The following is a 19,879-nucleotide window of genomic DNA, read 5'->3' on the forward strand; positions in this document are numbered from 1 at the left end:
CTCTCTCTCTCTCTCTCTCTCTCTCTCTCTCTCTCTCTCTCTCTCTCTCTCTCTCTCTCTCTCTCTCTCAACAGAGCCTATGATTTCATCAGTAAAATGAGAATTTGTCTGGTGAGGAATTTTCTTTATCAGTATAGAGATATTCCTTATCTGTAAGTAATATAAGAGTGACTTAGGCAACAGAGATGGTTAAGTGTGTAGTCCTGGGTACCTAATATGCATCCTCCTGACTTTGAGGCAAGACCTCTGTGCCCTATTCCATACTGCCTTGCACAATAGAATCTTTTTCAAAAAAACCTTTATTTTCCATCTTATAATCACTATTGTGGATTGGTTCCAAGACAGAATGGCAAGAGCTAGGCAATGGGAATTAAACGACATGCCCAGAGTCACCCAGCTAGGTAGTGTCTGAGGTAAAATTTGAACCTTGTCTCTAGACCTGGCTCTTAATTCACTGAGATACTTAGCTACTCCCCATAATAAAAAAATTTAATTTTAAACTCTTACATTCTGTCTTGGAATCTACTACATATTGGTTCCAAGGCAGAAGAGTGGTAAGGGCTAGGCAAACAGGGGTAAGTGACTTGCCCAGGGTCACACAGCTAGAAAGTGTCTGAGGCCATTTTGGACCTAGGACCTCCTGTCTCTAGGTCTAGTTCTCAAATCACGGAGCCACCCAGCTGTCCCCATAATAAACTTTTAATAAAAGGTTTGTTGAGCTAAAATGAACTGCATGACAGCAACAGGATCTATGTTTGACCATCATGCACAAAAGTCTACTTGAGCAAACTGTTTGATACCTAGATGGAAAAAGAACACTTGTAAAAAGAGAAACAAGGATCCAGAACTGGAGAAACAAAGAAGGAGGGGAGTTCCTCGGGTCTAACTCTGAATAGAAGTACCTAAAAGGAGAAACTACAGCTTGTAAAGATTTTGTTTTCTAAAGCCTCCTTATCCTCAAAACCAGCAATAGCCATTCAGAGGCAAGAATGTGAGACCTCAAATTCCATTTCTCTAATTGCCCCGGCTTCCAAGGAGATATTCCTGGCATTGCAAAATATTCAAAGAAAAAAATGAGCTTAGCCTTACACACAGTTTGTATATATTTTAACAAGTTATGTTGCTATGGTCTTAACTAATTTATAGTGTCTTTTGGGGTGGGGTACGGGAAGACTGACAAATATGACACATGTTCTTTGCTCAGAGTGGTATTAAAATACATGGATGTTTACTTTTTTGCATGATCTTAATAGCAAATTATAATATAATTCTAATAGGATTTCCAAATTCTCTGGGTGAGTGCTTTTTGCATTTTTGGGGAAAAAAGCATAATCAGAATTAATTGTTAATTAATTTTAAAGTATGCTTTATCTCATAATATGATTGAAAAGATAAATCAGTCGGAAAAGAATGGGGATTGTGAGGAGGAAGGGAGAGAAATCAATGTGTTCATAAAGAAACCAGAGAGAAGCTGCAGGGAGCCCTCTGCTGATGCAGCAAAACCAGTTGCTGTGTGATGATGTATTGCGATGTTGCAAGGCATTTATATTTCGGGCCAATAAAAAAGTAATCATTGAGGAAAATGTAGTGACCTTGCTTCATGTAATAACTTTAAAATACAACATTCATATACTTTTGGTTTTCTGGCCATATGATGGACTAAAGAAACCTAAAATTATTAAATAAATTTAATTAAATAAATTATATTTTATAAAAATGGTTTTTAAATTGCATATAAATTTACATGAAATTTATACATTTGTGCTTATTTTCTATAAATTTATAAAAATAAATTTAATTAGCTAATTAAATATTAATAATATTAATTTAAAAAGTTTAAATTAAGCCTAAAAATACATTGGTATTTTGGTATCGTAACTTTAGATATCTAGACATCACTGTTTATATCTACCTAGAGCTATATCTATATTTAGGGATAAATCCCTCTCTTTTTATATGCTCTCATGCAGATATGGGGTTTATGTATGTATGTATGTATATAAGTATATTTATGTATATACACATATATTCACACATCAAGTCCATGGAAACAGTTTTACATTTCTTCCACAGCAGGATGTTTTGCTTAATTAGATAGTACTTTGATATTTCTCAGAAGCCCGGGAGAATCATGTGCAATTCAAGGGAAGGTCAAATCAATTGAAAGCCCCAGGCCTCAGCTTACAATTAGAGCCTAATGAATGTCTCTTCAGTTTCTGGCAGTGGTGTTCTTCAGGAAGTGCTCTCACTTGCCAGCATTTTTCCATGGATTCAATTGCATTAAATATATATATATGCTTTTCCCAAGTCCCTGGTGATGCAAACTGCATTCATAAACATGCTGCTGAAGCCTTTGGGGATGTCACTGAGAAGTTTTTCTTGAGGCATCATTAGGTGACCTACCTCCAATTTACAAGATGACCAGGCGCCCATTACCCAGCTGTAACAGGGCTTCACAGGGCAGGTTTTCTGCTGGGTAAGCTGCATGGGGCAGGGTCGTCCTTCTCCTTGAGCTGGTATAATGATAAACCGTGTCCTGCTCCTTCGACCTGGACAGAAAAAGGGAAGTTGGGGGTTTTCATTAAATGTTTTACCAGATGAGAGAACAATATAATAAAATGCCTCTGAAATGTGGATAGATCTCCCTAATTTTAGGATCTCTTCATTCAGGGTTTTCAGTCTTGCTATAGTAATAACTTAGCTGTTTGAGATCCAAATGAAAGATGCCAAAGGATGGGAATGAAAAATGAACAACATGATATATGTTAGCTACATGGATCTAGATATGTATAGTATTTCCCAACAAAAGAGTTTTGTGGAGGATGGGTTAATTAAGCATCTTGAATCCTTACCTCTGATCTAGATTTGACTCAAAACATCATGAAAACACAATCATAATAAAGCAGAACCTCTTATGCACCTACATCTTTCCTTCAGAACAATGATGCTAAATGAGGGTCACTTATTCAGAGGACTTGGACCAACTAATGACTACTGAGGATCCTAAGACCAAGATTTAGACTTTGGAGAACCTTGACTCCAAATCCTTCATTTTGTAGATAAGGAACCTGATGCAAAGAGTGGGTAAGAGATTTTCTCTGGTTCATCAAATGTATGAATTTGTGAGGTGGGATTTGAAGCTAGGTCAAATCAAGTCACCAAATCCAACACTCCCTCCACTATACTCTGGTATTCTCTCTTGGTATAAACAGGATTCTGCCGTGTATCAATAATATTCAAAGACATGAATGAAAGATGAAAATTCATTCAAATCTCTTAGTAGCTACAACTGTTTAGATATATGGAAATGTTTGGTGGAGAAAACTTCAGTTATGTGGAAAAATGGTGGTAGTTGAATAAATGACACATGAGCTTTGTGAACAGGATGAGGCTTCCTTCCCCCATGTTCTAAGAAAGGACTTTAACGAGACCATGTTGTCCAGTCCCCTCATTTTTTGAATGATGAAATTGTGGTCAAACTCAGGTTACTGTCTCAAGATCACATAGGATTTCATAATTGGCAGAGTCAGGAGTTAAACCCAGCTACTTCAAAAAATATGAACCCTAACACAATGACATGGTTAGATTCTAAAAGTGCTTTCTGAGAAGACCTTTATGGAAGAGGAAATGCCATTGTTTTTTAGTTTGTATTGACTATCAGGAGTAGCTTTAGACAAAAATGTGAACTAAATCTTGTCTTCACTGAGTCTCTTAAACAAAAAGGGAGTAATATGAGTTAGATGATATCCATAACTGTACCCTAAAATATTTGTAGAATGAATGAATGACAAGATTTCAATCAGAAAGAGTCCTGAGTTGGAGAGATACTGTTGGACAAAGCTGCCTTCCTACTATCATTTCCTAGAAATCATATAAGTAGATGACCATCTATCTTGCTTATAAATGAGAGTGGCTATAATGACTATAATTATTAGTAGACTTTTAAAAACAGTTCTCTGAATGTGTTTCTCTGTAATTTCATGCACAATTATGCCTTGCATTAGTAATCATTATTTGTAATAATATTTCTCTGTATTTACACTGTCTGTCTAAATCCTTAATACCCCAAATAGTAAAATTATGTGTACTCTATTTGACTTTATGCTTCAATAATTCCATTCGGTTCATACCAGGCATTTTGCTGGGCACTGGGGATACAGAGTTCCTCTTTATTTATTTAGTGAAAAGTACCTGTCCTTAAGGAGCTTAAATTCTACTAGAGGAAAATCACATATACACGGATAGGTAAATTCAAAAACACATTCAAGGAATTGCAGAACTGGAGCAGGAGATTAGGAAAAGGGCCATAATTTATAGGGGGATCAGGAAAACAACTTCATATTAGAGGTGATAGGTGAACTGAGTTCTGAATGGAGGTGGGAATTTCAAGAGACAGAGATGAAAAGGAATAGGATTCCATGCATGGGGGACAACTTGTTCAAATGCCTGGAGGTAGGAAATAGAATGTTATATATAGAAAATGCCAAGTGATTCAATTTGACTGGAATATAGAAGTTTAAAGAGGATTTAAGAAAAAATTCTGGAAAAGATATTTTGGAACTAACTTTCAAAAACAAGCTGAAGAGTTTGGATTTTATCTTTGAGGCATCAAGAAGCCAGTAAAGCTTCTTGAGTAGCGAAGTGATATGGTCAGCTCTATTTTAGTAATATTTAATTTTAGCAATATCAATTGGCAGTTGTGTGAGAGATTGATTAAAGAAAAAATAGCATTTTGAAGGAAAAGTTTAAAGCACAGTACAAACATGCAATAATGCAAATGGAAATATTCTAGGAAAAGAGAATTGTGTTGCTTTTGGAAGCAGCTATATATTCATTACAAACATAAAGTGCAAAGCTTATGGAGCAACAACTAAAAGAAATATGAACAGTCTCACTTGAGGGTCATGCTCTACTGGAGGTTGGAGGAGCCCTGGGTCAATAGTCCCTATATGACAACCTCTGCCCTATAGTCCCTTAACCTATCTCGAATATCCCTTGATCTAGTTATGGTTGTTGCTGCAGCAAACAACTTCATCTGAGAAATAAGAAGGATTTACAGGGGTTGGTAATGCTTTGCCCCTTCAATTATTGCCATGTCTTTGTCACAAAAACTATGCCCTAAAAATGCAATATGGGATAGTGGCGATGCAGTGGCAGTGCCTTTTATCAAGGAGACAAGAAGCAAGACATCAACAAGCCTTCCAGTTTTTCCAGCAGCAAGGGCTAAAGAAAAAAAAAGAGTATGACACAAACCTTGTTATTTGTGAAGAGCAAGATTTGTGGTGGTTGGTGGTCAGGGAGATGGAATTTCTTGAGGTACCAAGCATGATTATATATCTACTAGAACATGCTTCTTCACCAGAATAGAATAGAGCAATTTGAGCTTTGTCTGGATGGTGAAGTTAGAGTTCCCTTATAGCACTTGTATTCCCTCAGAACATAGAAGCAATAAAGTTTAGCACTTAGTTAACAAAAATAATCACTAAAATAAAAAGCTACAAAGTGAACTTTCCTCTTTAGGTGGCTTACATCAAAAAAAGAAATTCCTAGTTGCAACTCTCCTCACCACCTTTGGGATAAGTCACTGTCAGGTTAGATGAGGATTAAGAGTTGATGTAACAAAAAATTAGGTTCCTAAACAAACAGAATCAGTATCAATGGAATGACTGGAAGACCTCCATAGCTATCATTGCTCATATTATTTCTGAATAAAGTATTAAGGATATTCACTGGAAATTCAGATTTATCTAAGACCAACAAAATGCAGTGATACAAAGATGAGCCGTCTGTGTTTTAGTTAGGTATTTCCCTTCTCTTTTTTTCACCTCTTGGGAGAAACTCCAAGTTACCTCTAAACTAGCATCAAAATAATGCAACATATCTACAGTGTAAATCAATGACAAATATTTGAGAAGAAATAAGGAATAATATATTGTTAAAACTTCAGAATAGTAACAAAAAAGAGTCAGTGATGGGGTTCACCAGTCTTAAAGTAAAATAGAACCCACATTGGCAGACTAAAAATAACAGCATGATGCACCCAATATTGACAGTATAACATATAGAATTAGTAAGGATATCTTCTAATTGTATTCAGCACTAGTAAGAACCTTCTCAGAGTACTGCATTCTTTCTTTGACATAACAATTAGAGAAGGATATAGGAAACTTAGAGAATTTTGAGCAAAAAGTCCCAAAACTGCTTTAAAAGTTTTCAAATATGGCTTACTAGGAAAGTAAAAAGAAACCTTGCAGAAGAGACAGTCAAAGTGAAACAAATTACAAGCTGTATCTAAGTACTATGGCCATGAGAAAACCATCAGTTCAAAGTGTTTAGACAACACTTATCTATAGGGTGACAGAATCATTGCCATTCTGTGAGAAGCTAGTGGTATAGTAAAGTCTGTATCAAATTAAAGTGTAAGTGGGGACTATTTAATAAAATAAATAAATATACAATAAAACAGATAACATTACATTTCAGAATCAAGTCAATATGAGGTCTAAATTAGATTAAAATAAAATTAGGAAATATTTAACATAATAAATAAATTACAATAAAATACAGATACATTTCAGTATGTGGCCCACAAAGATCCTTATGTATCATTTAGTGTCCCCTCTATTTCTTTTTGAGTTTGTCACCAATGCCTTATGAGACAAATTTTGTGAATTGCTATAGCCAAATACATCCATTCCCTGGTCTTGTTTCCTGATAGGCTTATCCACATCCATGGAGGATGGCCAACCCCATATTGGATAGCTTTCTGACTCAGTAGGAACTACTGGTGTTTATGTTTTTCTGGAACAGTCTTTAGGTATTTTGGATAACTTCCATGTCACAATGAAGCAGTATGGTAAATTTTAATAAAATTATTTAATGTTAGAAAAAACACACAAAAAAAATCAGTGGAAAAATGGAGCAATATAGATTGCTTTATGGAGTTTAAAAAATAACAATAGATTATGGGAAGGAAAAAGAAACTACTCATATCTACTTTACACTTGTTTTCTCAACTAAGAAGAGTGTTCAGATGGGGAAGGAGAAAAATGGTCAAGTGGGAAATGAAACCCATTATGTGAGGAGATGTTAAGAGAGTAACTAGTTACCCTCAATTTACCTGGTATGAATTAAGTACATTTCAGTTTATGGAAATAATTTATAGATGTGATTGCTGGACCTTTGTAAGTAATCATTAATGAATAGTAGAGAATTGGTAAGATCTTACTAAAAGAAAAATGTGAATTGTTTTCCTGATCATCAAAAAATTCATTCTTTGAGAAGGGATACTTTGAACTATAAGATATGAATTGTATTTTGATGATATTTAAAATTATAGTACGTAATATGAATTTTTTTCTAGTACCCTGCAAAGAAAGATATAATTACTAAGAAACAATATGGATTCCAAATAGTGTCATTCTAAACTAATATGATTTCAATATTTTACATGGTTTCTGTGTTATTAGATTAGAGGAATGCCACAGAAGTATGATTTTTGATAAGGCGTATGACAGTTTCATATGATGCCCTTATGAACAGACACAGATTGTATGTTAATTCATATAGTCAGAATAATTTGGTAGAATGTTGGACCTGAAGTTAAGAAGCTAGGGATTCTAATTTTCCCTTAGACATATTCTAGCTATAACCCAGGCCAAATGACTTGATTTCTCTGAGTTACAGCTTCCTCATCTTCTCATCACTAGTGTCCTGTTGAATAAGGGTAATAATAGTCCTTATAATTGTAAGGATCAGAAGAGATTGTAAAAATAGCTTAAGGGGTTAATGTCTTGGGATATCATATGAATGTGAGGTCTTATATAAATTATAACTTAAGTGTTTTGGTTAATGTATTGCTATCTATCTGGAGGGATGTCTCTATTTTGGCATGCTCCAGAGCTCTGTCTTTGATCTGGTTCTGTTAGAAAATTTTATCAATGGCTTTATTTAATGCATAGCTGTCATGCCTATCATATCTTCAGATGATACAAAATAAGTTTTGTTTTGAGTAATAAAAATAAGATTAAGGAGATTTTGTAAGAGGAATGATATTATTGAAACAAAAATATGATATTTAAGATTTTTAAATGTGAAGCCATGATCTTAGGTTAAAGATCAAGAGCATAAGTATTGTATGAGGGGCATGTGGCTAAAAGGACATTATTGAGTTAAAAAGATAGGGCTTTGGAATGTAATAGTGTGATGAGACAGAAAAAAAAAGTGAAAAAAAACCCTAATTTGCTCCTAGGTTAGCTGTATTCATAAAAGTATAATGCCCAGAATAAGATAAGTGACTTGCTTGCCAGTTTACCAGAGGTTCTCTTAGTCAGAACACATTTGGAGTGTTAGGTAAAATTCTGTATGCCACATTTTAGAAAGGACATTGACAAATTTTCATTCTTCCTAAAGATGAGAGGAATCAAGATGATAAAGGCATTCAGAATCAGGACATGAGAGGACTGATTGAATACAATCCTCAAATTATTATACTTAGGGAGGGGATGGGGATCTTGATAATCTTTAAATATTCTAAAGTCTATTATTTGGAAAAAAGAATATGGCAAATTTCAATGCCACTCAGTGTTCAATGGCTGCAATGTGCCCAGTGAACATCAAGAATGACCCTTGGAATAGCCCATCATGGAAAGTCAATTAAGCTCCTATGATCAGAGAAATTGTTGTCAGCAAAATTGATGCTGTTCTCTTTATATTTCAGTTAAAACTAGAACCATAAATTCAGTGCCTGTAGACTTTAATCTTTATAGAGACATTCCTACATTACATGCTAGACTGTTTTCAAAGATCTTTATTGTTAGAGCAGATGATAAGATCATAGATTTAGAGTGGGGGAACAGCAGAAGGAGTTGCATCCTAATTGCACTAAATAGTATGCTAACCATTCATTCTGGTTACAATATCTTCCATTTTGTATTCTAAATTGGCATCAATTTACTTGATATTTTCCTGATCTGTGGTGATAAAGGATAGATGAACTGTGCAATGCAGTGGTATGCTCTGAACTTTCCCTCCAAAATACTAAAAGATCTCAAAGACTTCTAGTACAATGGATGAAAGATCTCTGGGAGATCCCAGACAAAAATGGCAGAGGGAGAGAAGGCATGAATGGTAATCAAATAATCTTCATTGATAGATGAAATAGACACATTAACCAGACTGTAGATCAATTGGAATATTTCAATTTATAAATGGTTTTCTTTAACATTCCTTGGTTTGAGAAATCATTAGCAATTTAGCATTTAGTACTGTTTTCTGAACATAACATTTATGTAAACGAACACTATAACTGAAAAAGATGAATGAAATCTGTAGTTCTCATCTCTTTTCATTACAATTAATTATTTATAGAATCATAAAACTAGAAGGGACCTCAATAGCCATCTACTTCAATCTATACACTATAAGAATCCCTACAATAACATACCCAATAAATGGTTATCTTGCTTCTGCTTGAAGCCTTCTGAAGAGAATGAAGCTTGAGGTAGCATATTTCACTCTAATAGAGTACCAGTTTGAGGAAGTTTTTAATGATATCAAACCTATTCTTTGCAACTCAAATCAATTGCTTCTAGTTCTATCTTCTGGGAAATACACTAAGGAAAAGTTGGACTCTCCTGGAAATTCTTGCTAACTTAATTTAATAGTTTGTCAGGGTGTGTGACCAGTTGTTAGCTATGTTGGACCAAAAGTTCTACCCAGCTTTCTACAGAAAAATGATGAAGTAAGATTGGAAGGTTTCTTTTTTGTTCTTGAAGTAGAAAGCAGTTAGAAAGTATTGATATTTTGGGCAAGTGTAAATCATTCTCTCCTTATGTGGGGAAATTGCATGCTATATTATCATTGTTATCATTGGCTAGACGGAATCATCTGGGACACCCTGAAGGAAGGTTGCATTTTATACCATGTATAATATACCATACAACTTTAAAAGCTGAATTCAAATAATAAAGCAAGAAAAAAAATCAGTTTGGAATGAATAACACTCTTAGAGTGTTATCGGTTAAATAATAATTATGAATTATTCATGTTATGCTAAATTTAGGGAGTTCTCCATTCCACTGCACTGATGAAAATTCAACAGACAAAGAACATGACTAATCCAAATATTAAGCTTTTCTGTTACATGCTTTGATCTTTGAAATCCATCTAAGAAGATCCCTTAGTGGGAGCTTAGAATCGGTTCTCTCTCTAACCTGAAATAAATTGGATTCTAACAGTTTTGACCTTGAAATCTTTAAGACAATTAGAAAGTATGTGCTAGGCATCAGGTGTACATTAGCAATGCAGTCCAGATGCTTGGAAAATAACATAGCTGCCTACTTCAAATTTTTTTCCTAGATCAATCGAGTTTTGTTGGTTTGATGTGAAAGTCTTCACTCTTGGGGAAAGTTATCTGGCATCTGACATGTCAAAGTTTGCCTACCTGACTATCGATTTCATAAATAGAGGCAACTTTTGTATTTCACTGTGAGTAAAGAAGCCAGTTGATAGTCCCAGGTGTCAAAGGGTGACTCTTGTTTAATTTGCTAGACTATCTCTCCTAATTTATTGTGACAAAGTACATCATTTGCTCTTGTCTTTCCCTCAGCCCAGTGGGCTCAGATGAAAGATAGTAGACATTGTCTTTTAAGAGATAAGCCCTATATAGTAGTTTTCTTTCCCTGTTGTGAAGTTAACCTCTGTTTTAAGAAACAAAGGTTAATTTGTACAAATTTTCTTACCATTGCTTCTCTTTGTTCGTGGTTTTCTGGGTCTATTTCTGGGTAACTATTAAGACACAATTAAATAAGCTATTCTCTTCATTTGGGAAACATTACTAAATTATATTATGCCATAAGGGTAAAAATTGAAGCCTTACTCATGGGAAAAATAAAGAAGATAATTCATTAGGACCCCTGAAGGTTTAGGGAGGAATCAAGGAGCAATGCTGTTTTGGGGAGGAAGGACAAAGAGTTCAAACTGCTTAAGCCTCTGAGTACAAGGAAGGTTATCTAGTGAATGTCACTGTGAAATAAATATATACTTAAGAACCTTGACTATCTTAGAATCAATATTATGTATTGGTTCCAAGGCAGAAGAGTGGTAAGGGCTAGGCAATTGGGGTTAAGTGACTTGCCCAGGGTCACACAGATAGGAAGTGTCTGAGGCCAGATTTGGACCCAAGACCTTGCACATCTAGCTCTCAACCTCCTGAGGCCCCTAAATATGTATTTTTAGTACTCTGGTTTAGAAAATCTCGTGGCACACAGCTGTGCTATTGTTCTTTAAGCCCAAACTTCACGGACAGGCCCATGGTGGCACACTTGACTACTCATGTTTGTTATAGCTATACAATCATAACTTTCCAGTGTCTCAGGGATCTCTGCTTCGTCCTATGCTACTTAGTTTATTTATCAGATGACTTGGCTTAAAGACATAAATGACATGCTCTAGAATTTGCCAATGAAACAAAACCAGCAAGGGTCCTTTACTATAATAAGTGAATACAAAAAAGATTTTGACAAGCTAAGCCATTGAGTTTAATCTAATAAAATGAAATTTGATAAGGGATAAATGTAAATTTTAACAATAAGTTAATTTTATAAGTTCAATAAGTCAATTTTATAAGTATAAGATGGGGGAAGGGTGATTAGATTGCAGTTTGTATGAAAAATATTTGGAGGGTATTAGTGAACTACAAGCTTAATGTGTAAGAAAAGTGATGTGGCAGTAAAAATATCTAATGCGATCTTGAAATGCCTTAAGTCGTTATTATAGTTTTCTTGTTCATATCCAACTCTTTATGAATCCATGGATCATACTGTCAGTGGGTTTTTTCTTGGTAAAGATACTGAAGTGTTTAGATATTTCCTTCTTCAGTGGATCAAGACAAACAATAGTTAAATGACTTGCTCAGGGACACCCAGCAAGTATCATTAAATCATATCCTGCAGTAATAAAGAGGCAATAATTACTTTGTACTTGTCTTATTTGGATCACATCTCAAGTGTGCTAAGAGATACAACTTAAGAAGTCTAATAAACTGGGGAATATTCAGAGGGCAGCAGGAATGACAAAGGCTTTCAGTCCATGCCACATGAGGAGTGGGTAAAGAATTTAACTTGAAGAAAAGACTCAGGGGAGAAGAGAATCTGTGTTCAAGCACTTGAAGGGTTGTCATGTGAAAAAAAGGGATTAACTTTATTCAGTTTTTCTCTGGAGTGAAGATATGGCAGCAATTGGTTGAAGTAACAAATAACATTTAGACCTGATGTCAGGAAAGAGTTCCTTGAGATTGAATCTATACAGTAGTGGAATGTATTGTCTCAAGAGGATCCTTTCAATTCTGAAAGGTTGATTCTATATTCAAACCTCACTAATCCAGATTCTCGGGAATAAGTGAATGAAGGAAATATCACCATTATATAATATTTAAAAAATATTAAGTTTTATTATTTTATTTTATTTATTTTTATTATATATGTAATATATAATAAATATATTATTATTTGTTATTTTTAAGAAAAGGCATTAACACAACTAATGGCTAACAGAGTGCTGCCAAGTTGAGGTCTTACTGGTCCTCTTTTAAAGCTCAGGTGTTATTTTGCATGTCATTTTCTGTGTTAGTCTTTTCCTACTCCCTATAGTTGTAAGTGTCCCACTACATTCTCCCTCAAAAAAATTCCATTTAATTTTTGTATACTTTGTATTTACTTATTTACACATTATATTTTTGCAGTAGAAGGTAAAGTTATTTAGGGCAAGGAATTTTAAATTTTTCTGTGTAATTCAAATACTAATATTAATTGCTTAATAAATGCTTAGTAAATTTACTAGAACAGTTATGTATCATTAAAAATGGGCATATTTGTATGCAAATAAATACAAATACAGTGCATTCAATGTTCTTATAAAACAAGTAAGCTAAATTTGCCACACCCTGTGTCTTCTGTCCCCATCTAATGCCAGTCTTGTTTATATTATGAATTTGTTCACTAAATCTGTTTTTTAAACAAACAGTAAATGCAAAAATAAATTTCAACCAATCTAGCAGTTGATCAGCAGACTTAAGAGTCAGTGATTTAGAGCTAGAAGTCACTGAATCCAATTCTTTCATTTTACAGATGTAGAAACTGAGGCCCAGAGAAGGATAAGTGACTTGCCTAAGGTCAGAGACAGAGATAGATAGGTATATGATTATGAATTCAGTTCTTTTCCCAATGCACAATAATTTGGTGTTTCATTGGCATAAATGAAGAATTGGAGGGGCAGAGGCATAGGGCATATTTCTATAATACCTTTGCCATGGTATGCCCAGTCTAGAACGGTCTCCTATCTCACTTCTCCACCTCTCAGAAACATTAGCTTCCTTCCAGCTCAGTTCAAATTATACTTTCTATAGAAGGCCTTCTTTAAGCATATAACCTTGTATACCTCTTTTACATATCTACTTATGTACATGCTATTACCTCATTAGAATAGAAGGTCAATAAGGACAAAGGTAGTTTTTTAAAATTATTCTCAGAGATTATTATAGTTCCTAGCACATATAGGAATATAATACAGCGAGGAAGAATAAACAAACTATGTGGTCCTAGTTAAATCATTTAACCTCTCTGGGCATCAGTTCACATATTAGAAAAGGAGAAAGTTGGACTAAATGATTTCTACATACAGTCCTTTCCAGTTCTGTCTATTATCCTATGTTTCAAGAATATTCCCTGTAGTTATAAAAAGTAAGAATTTAATAAATGCTTACTGATTAAATGACTGATATAGTGAATTTAATTTGAAAAAAAATTATTAATTATTTCATTTATAGTAGTCAAAAGAGATTATTATTTTTTAAAATGACCTAGTCTCAACTTCAAGGTGATCACATTCTACTACGGCTTGCTCTAGAGAGAATGGCATGTGCACTGATAAGTATAATATAAGGATGCAATAAGTGAGAACCAGATAAAGTCCCCTAAGAAAATAAGAGGAGGGAGAGAACACTTTTCAGCTCCTGTGTCTATATTGACAGTAGCTAAGGCCAGCAAACAGAGATAATGTGTAGTTTTTTTCTGTTTGAAAGACCAATTGTTTATAGCCCTAAAAATCCTATCGCTTGTTATGTCCTTTGGCCATGGGTTGATATTGTGGTATAGATGGGAATATACAGCCCTTGGGCAAAATTTCCCAAAGGGTCTACTAAACCTTTAGTAATAGCAGAACACACAGACTTTTAACTCCTTTGAAACAGATGAGGGCACTTAGGTGACAACATAGAAAGCCAAAATAGGCTACTGGTAGAGGGTATCTCCCTTGTTCTGACGACAACATGTCTAATCTTTTTGTTTGGATTTCATGCAAGCCTGAGATGCCATGTTAATGAATCCCCTGATGACTCCCACAAGGAAGTAAACTAAGTCTCTAATAGTGGTGCTCCGAAGCTATCACATGTGAAACTAAAGGGTTTTTGTACAGCACGGGTCCCAGAAATGGAGCCTTAGAGTTTGACTTTCACCTTGATCTGCTGGGGTCCTCTTCAATCTCTAGGACTCCTACTAAATTATAAACTGGATGAACTCAAAATTTTTTCTTTAAATTTTCCCCAGGGCTTAGCACAGTGTTCTGCTCTTCTAGTAGTGTGTGTTTAAGTCATGTTTGGTGATTTAAGTTGAATCTAGATCTGACAAAGTTCAGGATGTTTGAGGTGTAAGATAATGGCTAATTTAATGTACTAATTTTGGACTTTCATAGAATGGTAGGCTGTTTAGTGAGTTATCTTCTAATTTGTCTCAGCAAAGTGTCATTTGTACTTAAAAAGAAGCTATTCAGTATCCTTATAGAAAGCTTAGTAGTTGATGGGGAGCAGGACATAAATACCTCCATGGCCACAGGTCTGGGAGCACTCACTCCAAGAGGTCCATTCTGAGAGCTGGCAGTTCACTGCACATTCCACTAGGCATCGAAGGCTCATTTTCACAGGTCTTTCCAGGTTTTGCTGCAAATAGAAATGAAAGAAATTCATCATTAGTTACTTGGTCACATTTCCACATTGGAGAATTGATGCTAATTGATATTATGAGACCGAACCAGCATATTATTAACCAACCAGCATATTAGGGACACATGAAACCTAGTACAAGATAAATTTCTATATTCTGTAAGACTTTTAACCAATTAATAAAAGGAAAAAAACACTTAAATTTTTTCCCATATATTCTTTAGTTAAAGGAGAAGTACAAAGAGGAAAGGAGAAGGATAGGTTAAAAAAGAATGAAATTTAAACATGGATAAAAGAAATAATGGTACGGAATAAAGTATGGAAGAATAAGCTGTGTGGTCCTAGTTAGGTCATTTAATCTCTATGGACATTAGTCTACTTATTAGAAAAGGAGAAGGTTGGACCCAAATGATTTCTAAGATCCCTTTCAGTTCTATGTCTATTATTCTATAATCCTATGTTTCAAAAGTATTCTCTGCAGAGTTATAAAAATCAGTTTTATATACACACAGCACAGAGAAATACTTCAGTGACAGATTTCAAAATTTAGCTGGTGAAACCAGAAGCATGAAAGAAGGTGAGTAGCACATTTTGCCTACAAGACTGCCAGCCACTGAGGAAGTAGGCAGTTGTGTCACCTAGGGAATTCATCAGCTAGAGAGGAACAGAAGAAAATAGACTGAATTAATATGCTTTCAGCCCTTGGCTAGGCTAGCATGGTAACACACAAAGATTAAACAGCAGATTAAACAAAAGGTGGTTCAAGATGATAATAAATGTGTTGAGTCAAAAATTACAAAGTATCTGGAAAATTGTTTAATGAAGTATAAGAAGAACTACTTTTTCACTGTTTAGGAAAGCATCAACTTTCTCTCTGGTTATACAAGAGAAGTTATATGATTAAAAGGATCATAACTATCAATATGAAATAGATAAGATAAAGGTTTGTTTCATCTCTGAATAGAGTATATAGATTAGATGGTCAAACCTGCTAATGGAAAAGGGAGAAAAGCTTCATGGAGAGGAGTGATTAACAAAGTGGGCATCCCTCCATTCTGAAAAACAGTTTTTAAAAAATATGTTCCAATGCTAGAAAATTCCTCTCACCAATACAGATGGACAACTATTCTGTAACATAATCTCAGATAACTGCTTGTTGTCACACAGAGATTAAGTGACTTTCTCAGCTTCATGCAGTCAGTATGTGGCAGAAGCAAGACCTGAACCCAGGTCTCTCTGGCTCTGAGGTCTGTTCTTTGTTCTGTGCTATGTCTCATTAGAAGATCATTAGCATTCAATAAATCTTCAATGTTGATCAAGTAATGAGTAAACAGAAAATTCAGATCTATGTTAAAGTTAGATATCTAGCCAAACAGGAAAATGGGAAACTATTACAAAATGTTGAGAGGTTTTTTTTTTCCCCTCTGCCAGTCTGTTTATCATGTAACAGTAGGTCTTTTTAGAGAAGAACCCTCTTAAAGAATATTGACATTTAGAGGAAAATCCCTACTGTAGACTGTGCTTTTCATTTGAAAGACACTGGCATTTATTCATTCTGGCAGGAGATGGGATTTCTAAAGTGTATGAGTGTGTTTTTGTGTGTACATACACATTTCTGCTTACCAGTGAGATCACGCAGCAAACTTAGCACTTTAACACATAGTCTATACCATGCTGAAAAGGAATCCCCAAGCAATATGTCTGACAAATGACTATTTTTTATATGGTTGAAGATTTCCCATGGGAATCCAGCACCTCTTAAAGTAGCCCATTCCACTTTTGGACCTCTCTAATTGTTGGGGTATCAAGCTTAAATCTACCTCTTTGAAGCTTCCCTGAGTGTTCCTAGTACTGTTCTCTGGGGGCAAAGAAACAGTACAAGACTCATCCAACTTCTGTATAGAAGTTCTTCAAATACTTGAAGGCAAGGATTTTGTTCCCATGCCATATATCCTAGTTTCTTGAGAATCTGATCTATTATATCCAGAATTGAATTTAATGTTTCTATTCATTTCATATGGACCGATTGACCTAAATATCTATTTGGAATGTTAAGGTTATTTAAAAAAGCATATCACTCTTATTGAAAGACTCCTATATATTTATTAAGACTGTCTCTCCAATCCCCCAAATTCCCCTTATTTCTTCTCCAATATTTTCCATTTCTAACAAAAAAAGATGAGAATTATTCCATTATAATGGTTCCTACATAACTGCCTTCTTTTGCTTTCAATCTTTCTATCAATCTAGTTCATTCCCTTCTCCCAGGCTTATCTCTGTCATCCCCACCCTTTCACTTATTTTCATTCTTTCCCTATCTGCTGGATCATTTCCAGCTGCCTATGAACATGCCCATATCTCTTCATTCCTGGGGAAGGAAATAAAATACAACAAAAAAACGCCGACTCACTCGATTCTTCCATCTCTGCTATTATCCTCTATTTCTTCTCCTTGTAGTTAACCTCCTTGAAAAGGATGCCTACAAAAGGTGCCTCAATTTTCTTTCCTCTCACTCTCTTCTCAATCCCTTACAATCTGGCTACTGACATCATCCCACTAAAACTACTTTCATCAAAGTCACTAATGAGCTCTTAGTTCTCAATGATTTCTTCCCAGTTTTCTTTCCCATTTATCTCTCTGTAGCCTTTGACCCTATTGATCATTTCCCCCTCTTTGATTCTCCCTTCTCTAGATTATCATGATCTTCCCAGTTATTCAGGATCACAACTAGGTGTCCTCCTTTACTCTTTACTCTCTCTAATTCCCATCACATGTCCAATCTGTTGCCAAGGCAATCCAGGTTTGCCTTTTTAACATTTCTCCTATATATCTCCTTCTTTCCTCTGCTGCTATGATCATCCTGGGGCAGGTCCTTCTTACCTTGTCCCTGAACTAGTGCAATAATCTATGGTTTGGTCTTCCTGTCACAACCCTCTCAGATGTCAAATCACAGTTCTGACCATGTCACATAACACAACTGCCCCCCAATATACATAAATTCAAGTAACTATTGTCTCCAAGATGAAATATAGAATTATTATTATTATTATTATATTATTATTCCTATTGACTCCCAGAGGAGCATAAGCCGCAACCATCTCACGGCAACGGACTCTGTTCTGGGCAACTTCCCCCAACTGGGCCCGTGTCATTCCGACGGTCCCTGTCTTGTTCTTGGCATATCTCCGCCAGGTCTGCTTTGGCCCCCTGACCCTCCTCCTCCCTGGTGGGCCCCAGCTCAGTGCCTGTCCAGCAATGCTGTCCTCTGATTTTCATAGCGTCCTGACTGATGGGACACTGAACTGTTCCCCCCCCCCCCCCCAGAGTCTGGCATTGGAGATCCCCTCAGGCCATCCGATGTCCAAGATGTGACGCAGGCACCCGTCAACAAAGACCTGGAGTTTGTTGGCTTTTGCCAGCACGTGTCATGGATTCTGTTGGAGAGCAATCTTCCAGACTAGGCGATCGTTGGTTTTGTTGGTTTAATGAGTTTGCAGTTTCTGTAGCAAGTGTGATTTTTACGGGGTGAGGTTGCTAGCCTCGCGCCCGACAGAAATATAGAATTATCTGTCTGATATTCAAAATTCTTGATAAGCTAGCGATCTCCAACCAACATTTGAGTCTTCTTATCCTTTATACCCTCACCTCCATAGCCTTTGATTCAGTGACAATGGATTTACTATTTCTTAAATAAGACACTTCATCTCCCAACCAGGCATCTTCATCGACTATCATGAATGCCTGTAATATTCTCTCTTCTCTTTTATACATCCTGGGTTCCTTGGGCTTCCTTTAATTCCATCTTAAATTCTGTCATTTATAGGAAACTTTTCTCATCCCTTCATTTTAATACCTTTTGTCTGTTGATTATTTCTAATTTATTTTGTACATAGCTATTTGCATTTAGACTGCAGACCCCTTAAGATCAAGGGATGTCTTTTGTCTTTCCATATCCAATGCTTAGTATAATGTCTGGTTCACATAGTTATATACATACTAAGTGTATGTTGGCTGACGTAGTAAAGCATTAGAAAATTAGTAAGATAGAAAGATAGGTTGTGAAAAGCAAAACTAAAAATATATAGTGACTATATCCTAGAGTATAAACATCATTTGTCATCCCCACATCTATTTTGGAATGGAAAGTACTACATATCTTCATCTCTTCTCTTGGATTAAGAACCACTGACCTCTTGATGATGAAATTCATTTGTTAAAAACTGTTAAATCCCAAAGATCACAGTAGATACACAGGGAGCTTATTGATAAGCTAATATTTAAAAAAATATTCAGAGAACATCAAAACAATATCAGATGTTAGAGGATGAGTACAAAAGACTCAAATGGTCCTGGTAGGAGGGCAAAAAGTCAGAAGGAGATAAGGTTGGCAACAAATGCTGAAGAAAACAAAAAAAATTGCTAAAGGTCTGATCATGAGGGAATATTTCTCCAATTTTCAAAATAAAAGAAAGAGTAGCTTTTGAAAAATATAGTCTTGTGAGCTTAAATTAGATTCCTAACAAAATATTATATATTTTTAAAGGGACAGTTTCAGAACACCTAGAAAGTAAAACAGTGATTGCTCACAGCTAGCATGACTTCATCAAGTAAAGGTCATGCCAGACCTTTTTTCAACATGATTAAAAAAATTAATTCATGAGATAAATTAGACTTCAGCAATGCATTTGAGAGTTTCCTTGTGGAAAATATGAGGAAATTTTAGTTAGGTGAAGCAGAAATGGTTGAATCATTGAATCAGAGAAGTCATAATTAATAGGCTTATGCCCACCTAAAAAATGGCCTTTTTGGAGTCAACCAAAGAACTGTCCATTTTTATTGTATTAATGATGAGTTAATCAAATAGACAAAATGCTTTTCAAATTT

At 35.3% G+C, this 19,879-nt stretch overlaps 1 protein-coding gene across 1 annotated transcript in view; it reads right to left on the reverse strand.

Moving 5' to 3' along the window:
* Positions 1–19,879, reverse strand: part of THSD7B (thrombospondin type 1 domain containing 7B) — a 932,487-nt gene that overhangs the window by 32,776 nt on the left and 879,832 nt on the right. The window contains exons 19-20 of the mRNA XM_044666609.1: positions 14,875–14,992; positions 2,404–2,549 (exon numbers count right to left, since the gene is read on the reverse strand). Of these exons, the coding sequence (XP_044522544.1) occupies positions 2,404–2,549; positions 14,875–14,992 (264 nt within the window). The remainder of the gene's footprint in view (positions 1–2,403; positions 2,550–14,874; positions 14,993–19,879) is intronic.

The sequence above is a fragment of the Gracilinanus agilis genome, chromosome 3 (genome assembly GCF_016433145.1).
Source record: "Gracilinanus agilis isolate LMUSP501 chromosome 3, AgileGrace, whole genome shotgun sequence".
In the NCBI taxonomy this organism is placed as follows: Eukaryota; Metazoa; Chordata; class Mammalia; order Didelphimorphia; family Didelphidae; genus Gracilinanus; species Gracilinanus agilis.